Source organism: Cantharellus anzutake (genome assembly GCF_015039405.1).
Source record: "Cantharellus anzutake strain C23 chromosome Unknown EI90scaffold_63, whole genome shotgun sequence".
In the NCBI taxonomy this organism is placed as follows: Eukaryota; Fungi; Basidiomycota; class Agaricomycetes; order Cantharellales; family Hydnaceae; genus Cantharellus; species Cantharellus anzutake.
This window is the reverse complement of record NW_024067013.1, coordinates 156760-182305: the sequence shown is the minus strand read 5'-3', so window position 1 is coordinate 182305 and position 25546 is coordinate 156760. Positions and strand designations below refer to the sequence as shown.

The 25546-nt window shown below is 47.2% G+C and overlaps 5 protein-coding genes across 5 annotated transcripts; 4 read left to right on the top strand and 1 right to left on the bottom strand.

Annotated features, from left to right (window-relative positions):
• Positions 1-1479: 1479 nt before the first annotated feature.
• On the bottom strand, positions 1480-3360 carry EI90DRAFT_3130131 (uncharacterized protein; the record flags this gene model as incomplete). The annotated part of the gene is made up of 7 exons (XM_039064277.1): positions 1480-1537; positions 1598-1779; positions 1839-1870; positions 2205-2361; positions 2417-2593; positions 2645-3121; positions 3172-3360. The coding sequence occupies 7 exons, from the start codon at positions 3358-3360 to the stop codon at positions 1480-1482; spliced, it is 1272 nt and encodes a 423-aa protein (XP_038911347.1).
• A 15612-nt stretch (positions 3361-18972) lies between these two features.
• On the top strand, positions 18973-19212 carry EI90DRAFT_2864300 (uncharacterized protein; the record flags this gene model as incomplete). The annotated part of the gene is made up of 1 exon (XM_039053823.1): positions 18973-19212. A coding segment is annotated over one exon (240 nt), but the record flags the coding sequence as incomplete, so codon positions are not given.
• Positions 19213-19308: 96 nt separating this feature from the next.
• Positions 19309-19611, top strand: EI90DRAFT_2935211 (uncharacterized protein; the record flags this gene model as incomplete). The annotated part of the gene is made up of 1 exon (XM_039055133.1): positions 19309-19611. A coding segment is annotated over one exon (303 nt), but the record flags the coding sequence as incomplete, so codon positions are not given.
• A 15-nt stretch (positions 19612-19626) lies between these two features.
• On the top strand, positions 19627-20049 carry EI90DRAFT_3130127 (uncharacterized protein; the record flags this gene model as incomplete). The annotated part of the gene is made up of 2 exons (XM_039064276.1): positions 19627-19729; positions 19796-20049. 2 exons carry the CDS (start codon positions 19627-19629, stop codon positions 20047-20049), a joined length of 357 nt encoding a protein of 118 aa, XP_038911344.1.
• A 670-nt stretch (positions 20050-20719) lies between these two features.
• Positions 20720-21073, top strand: EI90DRAFT_2935235 (uncharacterized protein; the record flags this gene model as incomplete). The annotated part of the gene is made up of 1 exon (XM_039055134.1): positions 20720-21073. A coding segment is annotated over one exon (354 nt), but the record flags the coding sequence as incomplete, so codon positions are not given.
• Between the last annotated feature and the right edge of the window lie 4473 nt (positions 21074-25546).

The following is a 25546-nucleotide window of genomic DNA, read 5'->3' as shown; positions in this document are numbered from 1 at the left end:
GAAGTTTTGGTGTGGGAATTGCATTGCCTAACACCCATCATGACCTTGTTTACCCTTGTTTACTCACTTTATTCTAGGTCACATGTCATGGGGTTATTTGTTAGCTTAAGAGTGTAGCTTTCCGTCGGTATAAACAACAGTAAACTACGAGGATTATTTATGAAGATATGAATTTTTCAAGATTTAATTTTGAGGTTCTCCAGATTGCTTTGGCATTAGCTCATCCATTTTCCTACGATTAATTCTGGATAAATTATGCCTTGTTCCTGGACTCAAACTCTTTAGTTTCGCATTTCTAGCTCATCCGTTTTTACCACAAACTCAGGATGTTTGAGCCAGTCTTCTCTGCAAGTGTGTTTTAATCTTGTTAAATCCATTTCTCCCTCAATTCTTCAGATTTTAACATGAAATCTTTTCGTACACAGACCTATACTTCAACTCTTTAAGACCGACAAAGATTCATATTTTTCCCTATTTTTCTCATATAAATATTTCCAATTCTTTCATCTTTTCCTCGTACCCGACCATTTTTCATTATATGAATGCCTTGATTTCCTTCCGATTTCTCTTTGTCATTCGTTTCGTACGTTCGTAAAACTATTTTCCCACGTTACCACGAATTTCTAATATTTTATTTGATACAGGAAACCTTGTTTTTGTTTTCATGTGAGTTTATTTGCTGTTTTTCTTCATTTTCTGAACCATCTTTTAATCCCTAGACTTGAAAGTTCGTGTAGATACTCAATCCATCGACTCTGTTCTTCATTATTTTTCCGATATTTTATTTCAATTCATTTTGTTGAGTTATGATTTTATTCCTATTTTTATTTCTGGTCCGTGGAGGTTGTATGATTTTTATCCAATTTTTTGTGATGGTTTCTGGTTGTTTTAGTGTTGTAACTTTTATATTCCTACAGTGTGGGAACGTTCTGGGCGAGTTGCTCGCCCAGAACTGTGGCTGTGACCCATGGGAACATTCTGGGCGAGCTGCTCGCTCAGAAAGTTCCCACGCTATCCCGTGCGCGCGCGTGTACACAACACACAAAGGCAACAACAAGGCAACAGTCAAAGAATAAAAGGGGGTAAAGTAGGTGGGGAGTCCGGGGCACCCTAAGGCAGGGTGCTGAACCCTGACAAGAAGTTAGCTTCCTTCTCATCTTCTTACCCACAGTAGGCAAGTGTATATACTTGCCCTTGTTTTATCACATCTTCTTACCCACAGTAGAGTTGTGCCCTGGATAGGGCTGGTTACACTACAGGCTGTGGACCATAGGGGAGGGTCATGGGGACCCGGGAGTCGTCCCCTGACAGAGGCCTCTTTGATTCAATTTGAGCATAGATTGCGCTGATTTCAGTGATATCAAGGTGCATCTCATGAATTAGTGTCACAATCAGCTCAAGTGCGAATAGAAAGCAGTCATGGCAAGCACTGGAATCAATGGGTGTTTATTGTTGCGTAATATAGGACAATGGATAGAGCTAATCGGTGTCCAAAATGACAAAAGTACTCTCCATGTTGGTAAATCCAAGCTTTGCACTAAAGATAAATAGTAAAATTAAGACTCAAAACTATCAAGAAAAAGTATCATTGACGCACAGTGCTCTCTTGCCATATTCATTGGAGATCCAATTCCAATCATCGATGCAATTTGGTTTCATTCGCCACTCATTGAGGGACCTCAAAATCTTTGCCCACTCCTCAGAATACTCAGAGGAACTGAACTCCTGCTGGGGGTCTGCGAGACTTCCCGACTTATACTGGTTTAGAATATATTTGATCTAAAGTTAAGTGCATGTGGATTAGAACTTCATAACTTAAGTGCCAACCATTGGCTCACCATTGTTAGTGCATAACTGAATACTGGAAGACCTAGGTTTTTGCAGTTTGACTTCCAACTCAGCATGTGTGTCAGAGTCCGCATGTCAGTTCACACATAAGAATCTCCCCGGGAAACTAGTTGTTGTAAAAGCTGGGGGCCAACCCAGCTGGTGATAAGGCCTTATATACACAAGTTCTGCAACTCATAAGAGCGCAGCTACATTGGGAATACATGGTAGCCAATAGAGAAGCGACATGAGATAGGAGAATAGATCATGCGGATAAGAGGGCGATAACGGGTAAGGGATGACATGAGAGCGGAAATAGTGCATTGAATACAGCCTGCATTCTAACTATGGCAAATCACACACAGATATCGGCTTACAGGTACTCAACCTATCCGGATAGGGGTCCGGGCCAGCCAGATAACTGTCCATGCCCTGACAGTGTGCCATAGGGAAATTCGGCTTGAGCTCCTTCAATGCAAAGGTATAGTCTAGAACTGCCATGATAGCCAGGTGCTCCAATGCACCAGATTGGGGCTAGACATTGCCAGAACGTGAAAATTTGAGCAATACAAACAGGGATTCAGATTACATTACCAGGGTCCAAACTGTATGAGCGAAAGGCAAAATTTGAATTGGAGAGTGAGAGCCTGACAATCTCTTGGACAGTACTCCCATCTACACCAGGTCCCACTCCATAGAAGGAAGGAACTATGTTCACAAGGTGTTTCTTGAGTTTAGACCTCCATGACTTAATGTCACGGGCAAGCTTAGTGGGAAGATTCAGCAAAGATGATCCATTCCAGTGGGGATGACTTACAGTAGCGACTATACTATCCTGTATCTCAAACGGTGGAATTCCGGATCTGCAGAACATGTCTTGGGCAAGTCTCTGAACAACCATATTACAGTCAACATTTTCTATAAAGAGGTCATCTGTTATTGCAAGCAAGTAGAAGTCAGCATGTATGTGTTCAAAAATGGAGTTTAGCAGGGGGTCCTTCTTCATGTTCTTCCTCAGGACTGCCTTGGTATGGCCAACATGGACCAGTTTCTCCTCCTTGACATCCTCACAGGATTGGAGGGAACCAATTTGGCTAGATAGGACCAAGCCTGGACTGTTGAACTTGATATCACTGCTGCTGCTGCCGCTGGCTGGGCCTTGTGCTAATCCCTCAGGGATACTATTCCTACCGTTGCTGTCATCATCATGGCCAGCAGTGATACTAAGTGGTGATGGTTGGCGACTGCCTGTTGCCAACTTTGCACTGAGACAAGTTAGAGCAGGAGATGGGCACTTCCGACAATAAATTAGTGGTTTGGGCAAATTCCTAGGGGATCCCTTACCTGATCACTCATTGAAACTGGTGTCAGACTGCGTGATCCTGGGCGATTAACAGATAAACCATCTTGAGTCGTGACCCTAAGGGTGTTTTGCCATGGCCGTGGCTGATACCCATGACTGGTGGTAAGCATACTGCCAGTGGCAGGGTGCTCCGTGACCTGTATACACCACATTCCTGAAGTCAGCTCCATTGTTATGGGGATGGGGGAAAATCCCCATTCCTCGATCCGTTCTTATAGCAGGATGATGTACGTCGTATCTAGTCTGTACCATAACGGGATATGTAATCAATGAGTGATCCCAGTCTTGTATGGGAGTGGACGATCAAATTCCCATCGATCGTGATTGGTGATGTAGTGAGCTATTAAGGGATTGATGATAGGTAGTCGGAGACGTCAGGCTGGATGGGTCAGCCATGGGTACTTGGCGCTCCTCAATGGAGCGTACCGTGTGCAAGGTCATGACTCGTGAGGTGGGTAAGATCTTCGTATAACTGCTATCGGGTACTTGGTGTTTGCAGTGCGAACGTACTGGTAGCTGGTTGATATCATGAGCACGCAATGAGGATTGACTAGCGGGGCCTTCGGTGACTTGGCATTCCCAAAGGGAACGTACCGTTGGCAGGGGGATATGATGACTGACGAAGGAGGGAACAGACAGTGGATGGGTGGCTACTTGGTGTTCACATAGCGAACGTGCCGGCATCACAGGAAAGTGGACCTCAGAGTATTCACGATCTCCAAGATCATGAGGTGACGTCGTCTGTCAAGCACTGGGGGGAGAGTGGAATGGTGAAGTCCCGTAGGGTACAGATTCCATAGGATGATACACATGTCGAGAGTCTTCGACTCCCGACCTCGAGCTCTCATGGTGGGGACTGTTAGAGGACTCGACATAACCAGACTTATAAGACATGTTGTGAGTTGTACAGTCACACGGTTCAGTTGAGTCACAGGAAGGGTTGTTACAGAAGACGACACACAAGACAGTTGTAGAGCAGTTGTTAGTTAGCGGGAACTGCCTTCGGCGGTTTCCGTACATGACGCATGACTATCTACAAATGGTAAGGTCATGGGAAATCCTGCGAAACACAAATAACCTCGGCCAGCACCAAAACCCCAATGGGGAAAGCTTTGCACGAGGGGGGGGAAGGGGTAGAACGAGTAAGGAGGGTAGGGTATCGGGATAGAGGACGAAAGGGAGAAAGAGGGGGAGTGATAGAGAGGAGAAGTCTTTGACTATGCAACGGATATGGTCGTTGGAGACTCCGTTGAAGGAGCGGAGCTGGATCACCTTATGTAACCAGTTTCCTACGTCCAATAACGATATTAGAGTTTGTGCTGATTTGCATACTGACTGTGTTTTGGTTGCCAAATATATGATTGTTCACTGTCTAAACAACAATAAACACCCCCCAACGATCTCACCTGACGTATAGATCGTCTACGGATAAAATTTTATATTAACTTTACTATGATTTCTAGTCAATATTACACCTAGATATACCACTTTTCAGTAGGACGTGATTTTCCTGATAATTTACTGAAGGAAAACTACTAATAAAATAATTCCGCAATAAATGTTACTCAATACAGGAGTGACCAAACTGCTCTTTCTATCGCTTAGAGTGCGTGCTAGTTATCTAGCAGGTTCAGGATCGCTCACTTTTCTCCTGTGGTGTGATAACCAAGTATTGCTGAGAGATTATTCAATTAAGAAGTCCCTCCACCAAATTCTCACTAATTCTCACTATGACACTTTTGTTCAGCTGTGTCTAACTGACCCTAACTCACGCTTAGAGTGACGTGTTAGTTTTATATTAGCTAACAACTAATATTTGCTTTTATCTTTTGGAGCAAATGAACCAACCACTAGTGAGGAGAATTAAACTTTTATTTCTACCTGAGGTTTGAGAGGGGCAGAAGCGGTGGCCTTTTATGCTTTTCAGAGGCCTCTCTACTCCCACGCCTCGCACTAGTTACATGTGCTACATTTGTATTATAGATAGTTCTAGAATGATATAGGGGCTTGGGCTGTCAGAGACCAGGGTCGAGACGAAGGAATGTCTCCATAACGGAGGGCTTTGGCCTCAGCGACTTCTGCCAAGAGCGCTGTGCCTAGTGACACGTCCGTGCCCTAACTTACTGACTGGCACTTAGAACCTGGGGGGGTAACTCTAGTTGATTTTTCTACTGGGGCGTAACCTATGTACAAGTGGGATATATATATGGTTACAGTGGGGACAGGTCCGCAATTGGCGGAGCCGAACGGAGCGGAGCTAACGGGGTTTAAGCATTAGCCAACTGAATATTACCGACGAGTCAGTTCGCGGGGTTAGCGGAAAGGCAGGTGTTAACCCAGAAACGGAAAGGAGGGATAGGCCCGAAGGTGGGCTCTGCAGGGCAGGCGAGTGTATTACCCAGCGGAGGCGGGGGTGCGCTAGCGGACGTCGGAGCTGTCCGGAAGTCTTCGGGGCTCCGTACTTAGGGAGGCATAGGTAATAAATTGAAATGAGGGGGTGGTGACCATCGAGGGACGCCGAGAGGATTGCGGGATACGGGGGCTCCGAGGTTAGTGAGGAGGAGCGGAGTTGGATCGGAGGGATTGGAGGGAACGGAAGTCGATGGCCGGGGATGGATATGACATGGGCTGTGTAAGCTTAATAATGGACTTAGGACATGACTCAGCAATAAGTAATTCATTTCTTTGTCTTTTGGGCCGATCTCAGCGGGATCTTGTAGCGCTGAAGCTATGCTCTACACCGCCTTAATTACGAACGGTTATCTTTAGAAATGACTCGGCTATAAAGGAACTTTCTAGACTGTTCTCTAATTGACCCCTTTTTGTGAAGCCGCATCATTACTAATGTTCTAGAGCCTTCCCAATTAATTAACTGATCCGCGGACTTCTGAATCACTTCATGCTTATGATCCGAGATCCAGATCATCAATCATTCCTTTGTTCCGATTTATTTGAGCTTAAAATCAAAAAGTTTTGATGAATCATGGGAAAATATACAAGATCCGGTTTTTTAGCATTTTCTCCTCTTCCGATGAGATCAAAAACTGTCCGCCCGCGCCGGGGAATACTCTATCATATGGTATTCGGTCCGCCAGACTTCCGGGCGCCAATATATTTCCCTTGAGTCACATTACTTTTTGTAAGAATTAGCAAATAAATATATATGAATTATAAGGTGTTTCGCCGTTTGAGCGATATCTCCGTCAGTTTTGAAGCTTTTAGAATGAAACAAAACCGTGGATAAAGTTAAGGAACAGTCCTTTCAGATGGTAAAAAAATTACAGTCAAAAGTTTACTGGTTCCCGAGATATTCACATTTCTTTCCCAATGTTCCTTCTTATTCTGCCGTCTATGTGCTATTTTCTTGTTGTAGGGTTATATTCTTTGAATATTACACCTATGCCAAGTTCTAGGCATGATTGTAGTAGATTAAATCTCATACTACATGGGTGTAGATAATTTATAATGATCTAATGTCTGTCCAGTCTCATAAAGATCATGAGATCTGTTAAACGTCTCAACTTGTCACCTGTTCGTTGACTATTCTGATAGATCATTGTTTTATTCTTTGAATATTATTTCTCCTACACCGTATCTGTAACATCCATGCTAGAGTACTAAAGGCTACTCACTGTACAATACCTCTCCATTAGCAGCAGAAACATCTGCTGTAGTGAACTCGAAAGTTGGAATTGCTAGTTCAGATGGAAGTGTAACTTAGTGTGAATGTAGATCACAAACTTGTGTCATATCCATACAATCCCGACCTCCGCTCCGGGCTCCCGGAACTCCGAACCTGACTTCCGGAGTCTTACTTCCCTTCCATCACCTCCTCCTTGCCGACTCCCAAGAGGTTATCCCACCTCCGGCTCTGACACCACCTTTGGTCCGACTCCAGGACATTCCGGGTCCGACCCCAACCTCGACACCTTCCAGATGAGTATGCAAAACCTATGCTCCCGACTCCGGACCTCCACTCCGGAATCTTGTTCGTGTCTCCGTCTCCGGAACCTCCGGTCTTAGCTCCGACCTTGGACTTTGACCCCACCTCCACTTATACCCATTGTATTGGTTAGCTCATTCCATTTAATTACCTTTGCCAATATTCCGGAGTTTAACTTCCGAGTTCGGACTTTCCGGACTTACCTCGGACCTTGCAACTATTGCATTGTCCTATTCAATTCCGCTATTCTCCCTCATTCCTATTTGGGCTGCTGCTTCCTTTCTATTCAGTCAGCTAGCCATTCCCGACTCCCAACCTCCTTCCTTCCTCCTTGGGCCTTGGCCCTTCATTCCTCCTTTGAGAAACACCATTGAGTCAAACCCTTGACCCTCGGTGTTGTTCCTCTTTCCATCTCCCTTTGTCTCCTTTCATCCTACCCTCGCTCCTTTTGATTCCGGACCCCTCCTTATATACAATGTACATAGTAACTTGTAACCTCAGTCCGAAATCAACATGAATTCCCCCCAAGAGACTTTCCCTCTGCTAGATCTGAAATTAGGGACCCCTAGGACAACCAGCAATGGCACAGCGCTCCGCCTGAGTCGCTGAGGCTGAGGTCCTTCCACGCTAAGTCTCCGATTCCACTCCGGAGTCATCCGAATCCGCCCAGTTCTAACAACTTGTGCCCAAATAGGGTGGCATCCAATTGAGTTGTGTGGATGGGGCAGCATTTTCGCCAGAGGATACCTCAAGATATTAGTCAAGCACGGGTCCCTGACAAAGAATAGACGTACCTTTGAGGCTGCAGGGCCTGGGGCAGCTACAGTGCCCTTATTATAGTGGTCATGGATGGTTGTGGGGAGAGTGTCATATCCGTGCATACCCGATCCCGACCTGACTCCCGGACCTCCTTCTTCACCACTTCCGGAGTCCTACCCTACCGCTGTCCGTTCCGATGTTCACCTTCGGTCCTGGCACCACACCTCTTCTCACCCCCCATGCCACCTCCACTCCTCCATCCCTCTCCTGTCCTATCTCCGTCCACTCTGATACCCACCTTGGACCGAACACCACCCCTCCCACCACCCTCCTACTACTCCTCCTACTCCTCCACTCCCTCCTCACAACACCTCCACCCTTCTGTCATCCTCCTACTCTTCTCCCATCTGCTCCGATATTCACCTTTGGACCTGACAACTCTCCTTTCTGCCACTCCTTCCCTCTTCCCTCTCTCCTCTCTCTTCCCTCTGGTCTGCTTCCGCTGACCTCCCGCCAAGTTACAACCTTCTGCTGCTGTCCCGTACTTCGTACTCGGACACCGCTCGTACCTTAGCTCCAAGCCTCCATCATAGCTCCTACCTCGGACTTTGACTCCACCTCAGCCTTAGTCCATTGCATTGGTGACCTCATACTACGTAAACACCATTGCCAATATTCCTTGGACTTTCAACCCTGCCTCCATAACCTCCGTAAGCTCTGCAACCTCCAAGCTCCACGGATCATCTTTGGCACTTTCGCCACTTGTAATGTATCTCTCATGTTTTCTCCTCATCCCTATTTGGACTGCTGCTTCTTCCCATTCTAGCCAGTTATTCATCATCCCCACTTCCCCTCATCCTCCTGCCCCTCTGGGCCTTGCCCCCTTACCTCCTTTTGGATGTACCACAGGTTCTGCTTTATGACCTTCGGTACCACTCTGCTTCTGTCATCCCTTTGTTCCCGTTCGGATGCCTTCATTCCGATTTGGATCCCCTTTGTTTCCTTGTGCTTTTGCCCCCTCCATTATCAGTAACTTGTGAAAAGTGATAGATGCTCCATGGGCTCCATGGGATTTCATGAAAATTCATGAAAATTCATGGGATTCCATGGGATTCCACGGGATTTGTTGAAATTTCATGAAATTTCATGGATTTTCATGGATTTTCTGACAAATTACATGACTTTTACAGCCTCCAATGGGTGGTCATGGGCTTCTGTGGATGTTCATGGACTCCCATGGGTGTTCATGGAATCCTATGGATATTCATGGACTCCCATGGGCATTCATGGACTCTCATGGGTGCCCATGGGTGCTCATGAACTCCCAAAGGCCATTTATGTAACAGCTTCTATGTGCTTGTTATTTTGCTCTGTTACAAGGATTTGACACTCAATGCTGCCACAGTGATGTGCAGATGGTCAGAGCAGAGGGGGGGTTTCCATTGTTCAATCAAGTGTGAAGCAAATATTGCCATAATTAATGATGAAAGTTACTGAAGACAGGCAGCACTGACATGTCTATATTCACCAATACTATTTACATAAATTTTGCTGTGATCAAAACTGATGGAGATGTATGCATGTTTTTCCCTGGGCTCCTCACATGTATGATGCACCTGTGATTGGTTGTAAGGATTGTATTCCCCACCCTTAACCTTAATCCCCTCATTAATAATATATGTAGCCTCATTATGGCATGTACTGATGGACTGGGAGTGTGAGGCTACACCAGTGCTTAAACAAGCACACCAACATATTCAGTGGACACTCACAGTTGTGGCACAAAAATCAAAGTTCATATTTATTATTATAGAAATGGGATTTTCCCATTTTTAGCCTCCTATGGGCTCTGTGGAGTACAGTATCCCATGCCATGTAAATAGTTAGTATCCAACAACTATCATCACACAAAACCTGACCCAACCATGTTATTGTAAACCCAGCTCTCACAACCTCTGCCACATTATCTGTAGAATCATCCCTATGCTAACCCCCTATGCTGCACCCAAAACCTATGGAAATGGACCAATTAGCCCCACAGTTCTAACATTTATACAGACTCCTGTTGTCAAAAACTGGATTTGAAAGGGAGGTATGACTCATTGTTCAGAGGGCTTTGGCCTCAGCAACTCAAGCCAGGAGCGCTGTGCCCAGTAGCATGTTGGGGCCCTAATTTGGAGATACATGGGAAGTCTAGGTGGAGGGCCCATAAATGGCAGGAACCAGGTGGAACTGACATAACAGGGTCAAGGGTTAGTCAACTGAATATTACTGGCAACTTGGGTTACAGGTTTAACAGACAACACCCAAAAGGAGAATGGAGAGGGCAGTCCAAAGTGTCAGGGCACACCTTCAGGTTGCTAGCGTAGGTAGCGCATTGCCACATGACCTGTGATCCCATCAACTTCTGCTTCTTTTCCACTTCTTCATCTCCAGTTTGATCCGGTCTGTGGCTGTCAGTTATGATGCCACATGATCTTCTGTCTTCCTTGATCTGATACTACTGGTTATTAGTTAGTTGGCTAGTTACTGCTACCATGTATATAAGACCATGTGCTGGCGTGGGCATGTCCCCCAGCTTTGCTATCAACTAGGTTTCAGGGACTTTCTCTGTTGCGAGCATGCACGACCCTGACACAAAGGCAGACTTGCAGGGCAGGCAACTAAATGGCCCAATGGAGTCAGGGGTGCACTTGTGGACATTGGAGCTGTCTGGAGGCCTTTGGGGTTCCATACTTAGGGAGGTGTAAGTAATATATGGAATTGGGGGGGTGGTGACCATTGGGCGACTCTGAGGGGAAGATGGGATTTGGGTATGAGTGGAGCAGAGGTGATCAGGGATGGCTGGAGGTGGTGGCAGAGGATGGATATGACACCTGTGAAGACATATGTATAAAGGCTTTTGGTTGGGTCCCCATGGGTCTCTATATTTTATGGAGTCCTGCAATTTCTTGCTATAGTATTGTCAGGGCACCTCACCTAAACATACAACCCTGAAACACCTCCCCCCAGTCTCTCCCCATTTTTCCCCATTTTTCCATGTGTATTTACAACCAGGAGCCCACATACAGACCCATGTGACACCCTTTCCAAGCTGTGAGAATGCACCTGGCTTCTGCCTGCAGTCACACTATAAACTGGCACAGTCCACTTTCTTTTGTAGTAGCTTAGCAGGGATAGGGAAACTCACCCTTCTTCTCAACTCACTCCCCACTTAGCCCCCTCGGTGAGTTTAGGGAACTACAGGCAGGATCTAGTGCCCCACTGCCCAGAACACTGCACACACCCAACTCTGAGGTCAGGCTGCCCCTGAATGAGGGCTGAGTCTTGACAAGTTGTTGTTCATGCACTGTCATGGACTTCTGTGGACCTCCATAAACATCCATGAACATTCATGGACATTCATGGACCCTTCTAAGAATGCTCCCATGGGTATTCATGGGTATCCATGGGCATTCATGGTACCCATGGAATTTCATGGAAATTGGAAGATAATGTTGTACATGGGATTTCATGAGCTTTCATGGGCTTCCATGGGTGTCCATGGGTGTTCATGGCCCCCCATGAAAATCCATGGAAGCCCATGAAAGCCCATGAAAGCCCATGAAAGCCCATGGAAACCCATGGAAACCCATGGAAACCCATGGATATCCATGTGTTGTAACTCAGGTTATGGCACCTCTGAGGATGACTTTAGTGTTTATACAAGTAGTAGAAACAGTAAAGTCTGACTCAGTAGTCATGTGACTCATATGGAGTGAGATTGAATAGAAAGAAAAGGATAACTTCAACACTCCCCCTCAATCTAGCTCCATCTTCTAAGTCCCAATAATGAGCATTGCTCTTGGTGAAAATCTCTAGGCAGTGCCTTGGTTAGAATATCTGCACAATTACCCCTAGATGGCACCCATTCAACCCTCAAATTTCCCAAGTCCACCTGGTCTCTGATCCAATAATACTTGGTATCCAAGTGTTTCATCCTCCCATGATGTTCTGGATTTTTGCTGACCTTGATGGTAGATTGGTTGTCCATTTTCAGTGGGAAGCAGGCTTGAGGATAACCAAGTTCTTGAAGTAAATGCACCATCCATGTCCCATCTGATGCTCCTGCATTGGCTGCAATCAGTTCTGCCTCTGTGGTGGACTTGGCCACAACATCTTGACGTCTGCTAGACCAGTTGACACAAGATGCTCCAATGAATGAGGCATAGCCAGAAGTAGAGCAAGCCTTCTCTGTGTCACCAGCATAGTCAGAGTCAGAAAAGACAGAGGCAGTAACTCCCCCAGAAATAGAAGGCCCAAACTCCAAACAGAAATCCAAAGTCCCCACCAAATACCTGAATACTCTCTGAACTGCATGCCAGTGAATCTTGGCTGGACATGAGTTGAAACGACTGAGCAACCCAACAGCATATGCAATGTCAGGTCTGGTACCAATGGCCAAATACATGAGGCTCCCAATTGCACTCAAGTATGGCACACCCTTCATAAACTCCTTTTCCTCTCCAGACAGATGGTCAACTTTAGAAAGAGTGATTTGGGGGTCAAGGGGTGTGACAACAGGCCTGGAATGTTGGTGGTTGAAGCGTTGTAAGATGTCCTGTGTATGTTTTCGTTGGGAAAGCCAGATCTTGCGATTTGGTCGATTTCTGTGCACTTCTAGTCCAAGGATGTAACTGAGCTCCCCCAAGTCCCTCATCTCAAATTTGGACTTAAGCTCTGCTTTGAGTGAAGTTAGAGCAGCCAAATCATTGCAGGCTAGAGTGAGGTCATCCACATAGACTGGAATAATGACTTTGACCTTGTCCTTGGCCCAAACCCAAATGGAATTGTCACTAGGACACCTCTTGAAGCCCAGATCTGTGAAGGTCTCATGCAACTTCTGATACCACTGGCGAGGGCTTTGTTTCAGACCATAAAGAGACTTCTTCAAGTGGCAAACTAGATGCTCCTTCCCAGGCTCCACAAATCCTTCTGGTTGCACCATATAGATATCCTCAGAGAGATCACCATTTAAGAAAGCAGATGACACATCCATATGATGAATCTCCAAGTCCTCAATGGCAGAGATTGCTAGAATGGTTCTGAGGGAGGAAGATTTGGTGACAGGGGCAAAGGTTTCTGTGTAATCCAAGTGGGGTTTCTGGGAGAAGCCTTGTGCCACAATTCTAGCCTTGTACCTTTCAATGGATCCATCAGAGTTCTGCTTGATCTTGAAAACCCACTTTGATCCAACTGGTTTCCTCCCCTTTGGAAGAGGCACTAAGTCCCAAGTGTTATGAGAGAGCATTTGGGTGTATTCCTTTAAAGCAGCTTCATGCCAGAGAGCCCAATCATCTCGTGTTTTTGCTTCTTTCATTGACTTGGGCTCAACTGTAGAAGTAGCTAAGGAAAACTCAACCATCTCCTCAAGGGACAATGCCTTAGACTGGGATTTGGCAAGTAGGGCAGCAGCAGAAGCCATAGCCAGTTCATCCTCTGATGAATCTTCCTCATGGAGTTCTTCAGCATCTGCATCAGACTCAGAGGATTCAACACCAGGGGTGGACTCTCTAGCTTCCCACTTGCTGACTGGGGGTGAAGGGGCAGGCTTTATTTTCCACCACTCACCAGGGGGTTTACCAGCATTGGATCTAGTGGTCCTACGAAGAGTGGGAGGTTCAGGAGGAGCAGGAGTTGAAGAAGGTGAGGGAATGGGAGAAGGTGAAAGAGAAGGTGAAGGAGGTAGTTTAGGAAGTGGATGGGAATCAGTGTCAGAGGGCAAGAACTCATTGTTAGGCAATGGAGTAAAGCGATTTTGAGATGAAGTACCTCCCCCTGACTCTGGCACTGAGTTAGAGTTAGAGTTAGAGTGTAGAGGGAGATAAGAAATAATGGGGTGGCTAGAAATCCCAGGCATAGTTTGTTCATCAAACACTGCATCCCTAGAAATGATAATCTTCTTAGTGGATGGGTTGTAGAATCTCCAACCTTTGAAGTCAGCTGGGTAGCCAATGAAGATACAACGTTCAGACTTTGGTTGGAAACTTGTTCTCTTGTCCTTTTGAATATGCACATATGCCTGGCACCCAAAAACTCTGAAATGAGAGACAGAAGGCTTGTGTCCAAACCAGCCCTCATAAGGTGTGATCCCCTCCACAGCAGAAGAGGGAGAGCGATTCAGGACATGGAGTAGAGCACCCAAAGCATGTCCCCAGAATGAGCCAGGTAACTTAGCTTCATTCAGGATGGAGGTGATGCCCTCATCGAGAATTTGATTAGAGCGTTCAGCAACTCCATTCTGCTGAGGAGTTGAGGTGGTAGTGTGCTCCCTAAGAATGCCATGTTCCTTCATAAAATCATCCATTTCCCTACTCATATACTCCCCCCTTTATCATCCCTAAGTGCCTTGATGCGATAGCCAGTTTGGTTCTCTGTCATATCCATGCATACCCGACCCCAACCCGACTTCCGGACCTCCACCCTCTTCACCTCCGGAGTCATAACCTACTGTTGCCGTTCCGATACTCACCTTCAGTCTTGGCAAACACACCTCCCCCTTACCTCTCCGACCCTATCTCCGTCCGCTCCGATACTCACCTTCGGACCGAACATCGCCCCACTCGCCACCCCTCCTACTACTCCGCTCCCCCTTCACAACACCTCCACCCTCCCGTTATCCCCCTACGCTTCCCCCATCCACTCTGATACTCACCTTCGGACCTGACTACTCTCCTTTCCGCCACTCCTTCTCCCCTTACCTATCCCCTCTCTCCTCCCTCCGTTACTCCTCCGCCACCCTTCCACCAAGTTATGACCTTCCACCGCTGTTCCGTACTTTGCACTCGGACACCGCTCGTACCTTACTCCGAGCCTCCGTCATAGTCCCTACCTCGGACTTTGACTCCACCTCGGCCTTAGTCCATTGCATTGGTGACCTCATACTATGTAAACACCATTGCCAATATTCCTCGGACTTCCAACCCCGCCTCCGTAACCTCTGTAAGCTCCGCAACCCCCGAGCTTTGCGGACCGCCTTCGGCACTCTCGCCGCCTGTAATGTATTTCTCGCGTTTTCCCTTCATCCCTATTTGGACTACTGCTTCTTTCTATTCTAGCCAGTTAGTCATCATCCCCACTTCCCCTCATCCTCCTGCCCCTCTGGGCCTCGCCCTCCCTACCTCCTTTCGGACGTATCACAGGTCTTGCCCTATGACCTTCGGTACCGCTCCGCTCCCTCTACCCTTTGTTCCCGTTCGGACGTCTTCGTTCCGATTCGGTCACCCTTTGTTCTCTTTGTGCTTTTGCCCCTTCCATTATATATATCGGCACTTGTACATACTCGTCTTGGTTTCAGTCCGAAATCGACTGGAATTCCCCCCCAAGAGACTTTCCCTCTGCTAGATCCGAAATTAGGGACCCCTAGGACAACCAGCAATGGCACAGCGCTCCGCCTGAGTCACTGAGGCCGAGGTCCTTCCATGCTAAGTCTCCGATTCCATTCCAGAGTCGTCCGAATCCCCGCGTTCTAACATTCTCAGCAAAAGCCTTGAAGATCTTGAAGGCAGCAAAGACATCTGACTTCTTGTGAAGGAGGTAGATAGTGCGATAGCGAGTGCAGTCATCCACAAAACTAACCCAATACCTATGCTGCTCAGGGGTTTGAACTGACACTGGACCATGGACATCTGAGTGTATAAGTTCTAGAGGCTGAGTACATCTATTTGAAGCAGCATGAGGGAAAGGGGAGCGATGGTGTTTGCCAGCTATGCAGTGTTCACAAATGTCAGGGAGTGGGGAAGAGAGAGAAGAGGTCCCAATGTTCAAGTCCTTCACATATGTCCCAGAGATAAGTTGTTTGAGTCGATTTCTACCAATATGGCAGAAACGATGATGCCAGAGATCAGGAGATGAGGGAGTGGCCCTCAGAGCAGACTGAACCACTGTAGAACCATCCAACAAGGCACTGTTCTCATCAGAGACAGAAGCTTCAAACAGAAGTTGAGAACTACGAGTGAACTTCATTGTTGACTCCTTGATGGTCACCTCAAAGTTGTGCTTTCTAGTGAGGGAGAGAACAGATAGGAGGTTGTTGGCAAGTAAGGGAACATGGAGGACATTGGAGAACTCGATTTGGCGTAAGGGGACTCTATTCTTGATTGGAGTAAAGACAATGGTCCCTACACCAGCAGCATAGATGATATTGTTGTCTGCGAGACGAACAGGGACTTTGCAAGGAGTATATTCCTTGAACCACTGACGATGTGGAGTCATGTGGGAAGTTGCACCTGTGTCTGCAATCCAATAATCTGGTGCTGAGCTGGAAACAGAAGAGAGGGCACTGGCATTGCCAGCAAGCTCCTGAGGCTGAGTCCTTTTTCCCTTATTTGCACAGTGTTTTCTAGACTGCTTCATTTTCCGACAATTAATGGTCTTGTGTGAACCCCTGGTGTTGCAAAAGGTGCAGTGAAGGAGGGATTTGGATGGGGAAGCAGTGGGAGTGCAGCTGGGAATGTGTTGATAGGACATGGGATGCAGGAGGTTGGATGTGGTGATATTGTTTGTGCAAACGACTAATGCGATCGGCGCGAAAACTGGAGGGACGAAAGGTCGTCAATGTTCAAATTGTTGGTCCGAGTTTCAAAGTGATCGATAAGAAAGTAGAGCCGCTAGAGCAGTTTCAAATCGTAGAAATGTTTGCCTTATAACAGGCAAGCGAGTGATGTGATCGTCGCGAAAATTTGCGTGATGATAGAGACCTAAACGATGTATGTTGTCTATCGATTTGAAAACGATCTGAACAATTGCTGAGGTGCTGTAGCTGTTTTAAGAATTGCTATATTTTAAAACTCGATTTTCGGATGAATGAGTGATGCGATCGATGCGGGAATGACAGCGCTGCGAGAACGATATACGAAGTAGGTCGAGTATAAATTTTAGCGCGATTCGTCAAAGGATAGAGCAGCTAGAGCAGTGCCAAGATGATGGAATTGTTTGTCAATTATCAGCAGAGTGTGTGGTTCGATCGGCGCGAAAATCGGAGGGTGTCGAGTTCGTCGAACGGTGATGACGTGGTAGCGATTTCGCGTCGATTGAAACAAATCTCAGGGTGCTATGGCAGAAACTAGCGTAGAGAGACTTTCAGAGGTTGATTTGAGCAGCAGGGAGGTGTGTTTTCAACCAGGTGGATAGAGAAGTAAGCAGATAGGTGAAAAGTCAGCCTAAGCGCGAAAATTCTGAAAGCCCTCAGTAGTCTGGGCTCATAACCTGTTGTAATTCAGGTTATGGCACCTCTGAGGATGACTTTAGTGTTTATACAAGTAGTAGAAACAGTAAAGTCTGACTCAGTAGTCATGTGACTCATATGGAGTGAGATTGAATAGAAAGAAAAGGATAACTTCAACACCATGGAGCCCGTGGGAGATATTACACTTTTCAGATGTTACTCTCCATTATATATATCGGCACTTGTACATACTCATTTTAGGCCTTAGTCTAAAATCAACCTGAAATGCCCCCTAGAGACTTCCTGCTCACCTCCTATGAAATTAAGGACCAAATGGACAAACAGCAATGGCACAGCACTCCGCTTGAGTCGCTGAGGCCAAGGTCCCTCCTTGCTAAGTCTCCAGTTCCCCTCCGGAATCGTCTGCCCTCGCCCAGTTCTAACAGAGAGCGTGATATCAAGCCCGAGCAGTCTTCCACTGGCTGGGATTATCTTGTGTCAGGGCTGTCTGTGTTTCAGGTGACACCACTTCCCTGGTCGAAACCAGGTGTACTAAGGTTCCTTTGATATTTTGCAATGTTAAGGAAAGATAAGTGTTGCACTCACCAGTACTCTCTGCAGCAGTTGGTTGTGCAGCATCAGGGTTGGAACTTGTCTCCTTAGCGGCAGCTTGCTTCACACATTGAGTCTCCCAAGCCTTGACAGCAGCATTGCTCCTATTGCTATGGTGCACCTGTGATTGGGTGGAGGCACAAGGGGATCTGCGACATTTTTGGGATCCCTCTTTTTTGTCTTAGAAATTCCACTGAGGAGCGTGTGCAGCTGCTCATGGTCCGAACTGAAAATCACTCAGTTCAAAATTGAAAGGAAGGGATGTGCAGACTTAAGCTAAATTTGATTCTCCCAACTTTATTGTAAATGGTTGCAAATTCAGTTTAAGTCTGTTAACAAAATGCTCGCGACCCCCCTGCTTGTTGGGAAGGGTTATGAACACTGCCCATGGTGTCTGAAGGTATGTCAGTGCAGGGGTGGTGGGCTGGTAAACCATTTGCATCGGAATGGTTTCTGTCGGAAAAAAATGCAGCATACCGCTCAACAAGCTTGTCAATATTGAAGACTCACCCCCAAGCCATCCCAGGATGCTTCTCAGTCTGAAAACAGCGACTCTCTTAGCTGTGATGAAACCCTCAGTGACACTCGCTTTGGTGGAATAGACAAGAGTGATCAGGATGACATTACAGGTGGTGAACAAAGAAATTCCCCTGGACTTGGGGACGATCAGACATGCATTGAGAAGTTGCTCCCTGAACATGAAGATCTCCATGCTAATTTGACCAGGGTTGTGGACCCTTGCACTGGAAAAGTCCTCTTGGGTGAGGTGGAGATGCTCTGGGACAAGCTCGCCAGAAGCGAAGATGAAGGGAAACCTTATGCACCATTCCTGAGTAGGCAGGAGTGGGAATTGTGTCATTGGCTAAGCATGGAAGGCCTGTCGCAAGGTGCTATACAAAATATGAAAATATAAGAAAATAAGCAATTTCTCAATGGATTTACCGAATTGAAAGCCGAAATTGAAAATGCAGCTGGAGGTAACTCTCATGCAGCTGATAAGCATTTTCACCAATTTACTAGACGTTGTGGGAACAAGTGAGGCTGGAATTCTGGGTTGCTGCTTGAGATTCCCACACCTGCACATACTCGTGACCTGCCGTGCCTAACTTGCCCAACACATAACTCTGTCAATTTTCAACCAATTGAGATGTTTTTATCGCTTTCTAAAACTACAATGGGTATGTGAATATGATTTTCCATGGATTGGTTTAGCAAAAAATAGATTGTTACCTTCTGTGTCAGGTTAGCGAACATCCAAACCCTCCAAGCTGGTGTGATGCCTCAGAAATGCGCAAGTGCATCAAGGAAATGCCAGGCCCTCCATCTTGGAAGTCAGATGTAATCACCCTAAAGGAAGCTCCGGAGGAGCTGCAAACCTTATATTGGCGTAACCCTGTAGAATGTGTCCAGTTCTTATTCCAGAATCCGGATTTCGATGGTTGCATGGCCTACACACCAAATCGCCTATACAATCAAAATGGGACGAGGGTATTCACAGAGATGACGACTGCAGAGGAATGGCACTACCAACAGGTGGGAAAGCAGGCCTCGATCATGCCAGAGGATCCCTATAATGATATGTGAACCATTTAGTCATTGCTCGAACAGGGGACTACAATCCTTGGTGTGATCCTAGCATCAGATCAGATGCACCTTACAAACTTTACCGGTGACAAGAAGATGCATGCCATCTATATATCGCTAGGCAATATCTCCAAAGATGTTAGGAAAAAGCGAAATGCCCGTGCATGGTTACTCCTTGCCAAAATACCGATTTCCAAGTTTTCCAAAACTTGCTTTACCGGAAGCAAGACAGAGCGAGAATCCATGCCTGGGATTCTTTCCCACCGTCTGTTTCACCAGTGCATGAAACTGGTACTTGCACCATTGAGGGTAGATTGAAGGACATATGAAATCATGCCATCGCCTGATGGGAGACTTCGAGTGTGTTTGGCCATCTTGATGGCTTGGATTGCTGACTTGGAGGAGCAGCTGCTTATTGCTGGGGTACAGAATTTCGGTTGCCCAGTATGTTCTGCTGTATTTGAGGATCTGGAATGACATGAGTGTTTCGGCCTCTGTACAGGGGAGATGATCATTTTGGCGCTCAGAAACGTCTGTGCAAAATTCCCTTCTGCTTCCGTCTATGAGTTCAGACAAGAAGTCAAGAAGCTCAGGCTAGGACTATCTGGTACAATTGAGGACCCATGCTGGGAAGGTCTTGGGGTAGACCCATATGTTTTCATCAAACAGGATATCCTACATGGGATACACAAGTTTGTCTGGGACCATCCCGGTGAATGGCTCAAAAAGTTGCTTGGTGCTGACGAACTTGACTGACGTTTCATGACCCAGCCTCCACTTCACTATCGCGTCTTCACTGGAGGGGTATCGAAAATTTCACAGGCATCTGGGCAGGAGCACCAGACACATCAACGATCCATATTACTGGTGATTGTTGGCCACAAAAACATTGATAACAAAGTCATTCGTTCAATGTCAGGGCACGGCCCTTGACCCCACTCACCCTCAGACACCCTCACCCTTTCCCTAACCACCCTCTCTCCACATTTCCCCATTCCCCTTATCCTTCCCCCACTGTTTCACATAATGACGCGCGCGCGCGAACCCGTGGGAACGTTCTGGGTGAGCGACTCGCCCAGAAATGTACAGCCACAACCGTGGGAACATTCTGGGCGAGCAGCTCGCCCAGAACTTTCCCACGGGTCACACCCGTTATGGAAAGTCGGCAGCAAGCGGGAACTGTATAGTTCCTAGGGTCCTTTTGTGTCGGCCTCACAGGGGGCTGAGAAGCTTACCCTTCTTCTCAGCTCATTCCCTGTGAAGGCAAGTGTACTTACCCGCTTTTCAATGAATAGCAGCTCATTCCCTGTGAAGGCTGAGGCCAGTCCCCTCAGCGACTTCGAGGAGTTAGCACCTGGGGAGAGTACCCCAGCATCCACACCCGGCCTCGCCCTCCGGCCACTCCCAGCTGGGGTCCGGATCCTGACATTCAACCCAATCCATTCTGGACTTCGCCTATATGGCACAATATCCCTCACTCTCAGCAGCCCATCTTGACAAGATGAAGGACCTACTTTCTACATTCCACCACAACAAAGATGTTCTTATCCACAGAGGAGCATGTGAGGCATCACATTTTCGAATACCCAAATTACATGGATTGCAACACTTTGTCGATGACGTCATTGTAGGAGGACCACCTGATAACTTCTCCATGGAAACCCCTGAATCTCTGCAATTAGAAATGTGCAAAGATCCCTACCATGCCACTAACCGCTGTGAATATGATGAACAGATTATCAACCACTTGGAAATTCATGATCGGTTAGCTTTGCAGTGATCGTACAAGGCATTCCGGACCAGAAACCAAACATACCTTGTGAGTGGTGGCTTAGTCTGTCATTGTCGATTTTAACGATCCTCATTGATAGAATTCTACAACCCAAACCCAAGTTATCACAGCAGATGAAACTGTTATTCAACAGAACGATGTAAGCCCATCCCCCGATCCAGCTGTTGTTAGTACCCCTGTTGGGCTCGGTGTTAGTAACATTCCACTCAGCATCAAGATCCCAAAAGAACCCCATTACTGTGCTTGTCCTGTCAATCAGCTCATGGAATCGCATGGCATCCCAGATCTGGTTTCATCAATAGGCCGAATGCTGGATTTAAATGGCTATGATGGATCATCACCTGGTGGATGGTGGGAGTATGGAATTGAGGGACCCCCCAAAGAGTATCGCTTCATCGATATGTGGGACCACTTCCGACTCACTACACCTCCTTGCGACAAATTCTCTGAAGAAGAATCTGTGATGATCAGTTGCAAAGCAAAAAGTAGAACTCAGAGCCGTTCTCTGTTCTCGCCAGTCTTGATCAAGATGAATACATCAGATGGGTTACACCGTGAGTTGTCCTTATTTCCTCACCCAATAGACATGAGACCTTACATGGTTCTTCATACCATGGCTTCCCAGGATACTGTCCAGCAGAGCTCCGTCTTGTATTTCACCATCGAATCGATAAGCGGTACTGCGATCCTGATGGCAGGCTGCTTGCGCATGTGCTCTGGTATACCCCTATCCCCATGCGACCTAGTGGAGACACTGGGATGTATCAGGTTACTCAAGAATTTGACATGCACGGATGTCAAAAGGCTGGTGTGATTGACCTTTCTTGCATTAAAGGTATATGTCCACTTGCACCTGTATTTGAGGAACAGTGTGATATGACCACAGCCTCTGAGACCTGTTTTGAGAAGATCCGTAACTACCACATCAACCCCTACTCCAGTCACTCTTTCTTTCGTTGCTTCCAATGGTCAGCCTTATCCCATTGACAACTTGAATTCGTGTGTGTTATCGCTTGCCTCCACATGATCCTTCTGTGGACTCCCGCAGGACTTTCATGCCTTTACCCATACCCCTCCTCATGACCTCATCGCAGATAACGCAAACTTCCACCATCCAAGCCACTGCTTGCCTGCTCATTTTCAAAACAGCCACCACCTATCATCCTCGTTTTCAATCTTTCACTCAATTTGTAACCATGATTTTGGCTGACTCAAGTGGTAACTGGAGTGAAAGAGAAGAGAACACATTGAGCACTGTTGGAACGAGATGGGAGCGAGATAAATAATGAGTTATTTCCCAACTACCTCGATGACGTTGAAAGAGGGCTCATGGCTCTTTATGCCGACTAAGCTCATGGGGGCCAAACTCCCTAAACTCCTACTTTCTTGACTATACTCTGCTTATCTCGATCCTTAACTCCGGTGTGGGTTCTCCAGGATTCCACAAGGTCCGGGCTCAACTAATCTACTACCCACTCGTTGTGGGCTAGACAGTTGCCCTTATTCCTACTGTTGGATTCCACACACTCACTCCAACTCTAGTGCGTCCTAGCACCTTAGAGAAATTGGGGGAGGGGAGAACTTTTTTTCCAAAATCCGGTATGTACAGGATATAAGGAACAATTATTTTTAGAATAATTGATGGGAAATATTGGTACCATATGGCACCTGCATACCTTATTAGGCGAAATAATAAAAAAGGGTAACAGTAACAATAAAAGAATATCAATCAATAACTGAAATGATGGCAAAATATGAAAATAAAAGAAAATAAGCGATATCTCAACGGATTTACGGAATTATGAGCCGAAATTGGAAATGTAGCCGGAGATAACTCTCACGCAGCCGATAAGCATTTTTACCAATTTATTAGACGCCGTGGGAACGGGTGAGGCTGGAATTCTGGGTTGCCGCTTGAGATTCCCACGCCCGCACATGCTCGTGACCTGCTGTGCCTAACTTCTCCAACACGGAACTCTGTCAAATCTCCACCAATTGGGACGTTCTTGTTATCGTCAGAATCGTAAGAATTAGGACTATTTTTAGATATCGAATTTGTATTGGGTTGTTGTGTGAATGGAAGTGGTTTTATAGTCGTGAAATCGGGTATCTGAGCCGGCTCTGCACGTGGGCGATTATCCCACCTACAATGTGCAGTACTTTAATTATTGATCCAACCCTAGAACGATGTCATGTTGCCACTGCCCTCCTCTGGCATCGAGGTTGAGTTGGCAGTGGCCTGCATGACATACACTTGATGTTGAGCTAATGGGTAGAACCCCGTACCTAATGGGAAATTTAGTCCTGAACCTGGCAGGTGAGAGCCTCAAGCCTTTGGTCAAGCGCTCCCATAGTATCCCTGCCCCCAACTTTATTGTCAACACCAAGGATTCTCCTGCCCAATGAGTGGATCAACTCACAACCAGTCTGGATGGATGTCTTCCCAGCAGCCTCCCTCCAAACCCGGTTCATCAGCCATTGTATTTGCTTCTACTTTGCTGACCAGTTTCGTGCGATGGGGAGGCTCAGCACAATTTTTCAGGGGGCATGCCATGTTTGGGGTGGCAGAAATACACCGCAAGGTGGTTTGGCTAATAGCGCAAACAAATGCATGGCCAATGCAAAGTAGGGGGTTGGCGACTCGTGGGTCAAATTGGAGTTTCATTCCTGCCATTAATGACTTGATGCCTGGGCTTGTAGATGGTGGGACATTTCACAATGTTTCCAATTCTTTGAAGCCTTCCAACTTGTTATCCAATTTCACATCTGGTATCTCCTCTTCAATCCCCAGTTACCAAATGGTCATTCCTTGGCGAATCTTAATCGCCCCAGAGATGGTCATGGGCTCTCTGTCAGAGACCAGATTTAAGACGAAGGAATGTCTCCATAACGGAGGGCTTTGGCCTCAGCGACTTCTGCCAGGAGCGCTGTGCCTAGTGACACGTCCGTGCCCTAACTTACTGACTGGCACTTAGAACCTAGTGGGGGTAACTCTAGTTGATTTATCTGCTGGGGCGTAACCTATGTACAAGTAGTGTATATATATGGTTACAGCGGAGACGGTTCCGCAATTGGCGGAGCCGGACGGAGCGGAGCTAACGGGGTTAAGACATTAGCCGACTGAATATTACCGACAAGTCGGTTCGTGGGGTTAGCGGGAAGGCAGGCGTTAACCCAGAAACGGAAAGGAGGGATAAGCCCGAAGGTGGACTCTGCAGGGCAGGCGAGTGTATTGCCCAGCGGAGGCGGGAGTGCGCTAGCGGACGTCGGAGCTGTCCGGAAGTCTTCGGGGCTCCGTACTTAGGGAGGCGTAGGTAATAAATTGAAATGAGGGGGTGGTGACCATTGAGGGGTACCGGGAGGTTTGCGGAATATGGGGGCTCCGAAGTTGGTGAGGGGGGAGCGGAGTTAGAACGGAGGGGGCGGAGAGCCCGGAAGTCGATGGCCGGGAATGGATATGACACTCTCTGGATCTAGATGGGAAAAAGGTTCCAGGAGGACTTGATGGACTTCAGAGTCATTGGCATGGATTGTCCGCTCCTTGGATGGGCATTGGGCACGGTGATTGCTCAAGGGGACATGAATGACCCAGGGGCGAGACCGACACATGGTTTGAGAGCCACCAGCCCGATTTCTCTATCGCCAAGCCTTCCCAGATCAAAGTTCAACAGAGAGTTCTTGTCATATCCGTGCATACCCGATCCCAACCCGACTTCCGGACCTCCTCCTTCCCCACCTCTGGAGTCCTACCCTACCGCTGTCCGTTCCGATACTCACCTTCGGTCCTGGCAACACACCTCCTCTTACCTCCGATGCCACCTCCACTCCACCTCCCCTCTCCTCCCCTATCTCTGTCCACTCCGTTACTCACCTCAGACCGAACACCACCCCCCTCGCCACCCTCCTACTACTCCTCCTCCTACTCCTCCACTCCTCCCTCACAACACCTCCACCCTTCCGTCACCCTCCTACGCTTCTCCCGTCTGCTCTGATACTCACCTTCGGACCTGACAACTCTCCTTCTGCCACTCCCTCCCTCTTCCCTTTCTCCTCTCTCTTCCCTCTGGTACTCTTCTGCCAACCTCCTGCCAAGTTACGACCTTCCACTGCTGTCCCATACTTTGTACTCAGGCACCGCTCGTACCTTGCTCCGAGCCTCCGTCATAGTCCCTACCTCGGACTTTGACTCCACCTCAGTCTTAGTCCATTGCATTGGTGACCTCATACTATGTAAACACCATTGCCAATATTCCTTGGACTTTCAACCCCACCTCTGTGAGCTCCGCAACCTCCGAGCTTTGTGGATCATCTTCGGCACTTTCGCCCCTTGTAATGTATCTCTCGCGTTTTCCCCTCATCCCTATTTGGACTGCTGCTTCTTCCCATTCTAGCCAGTTAGTCATCATCCCCACTTCTCCTCATCCTCCTGCCCCTCTGGGCCTCGCCCTCCTTACCTCCTTT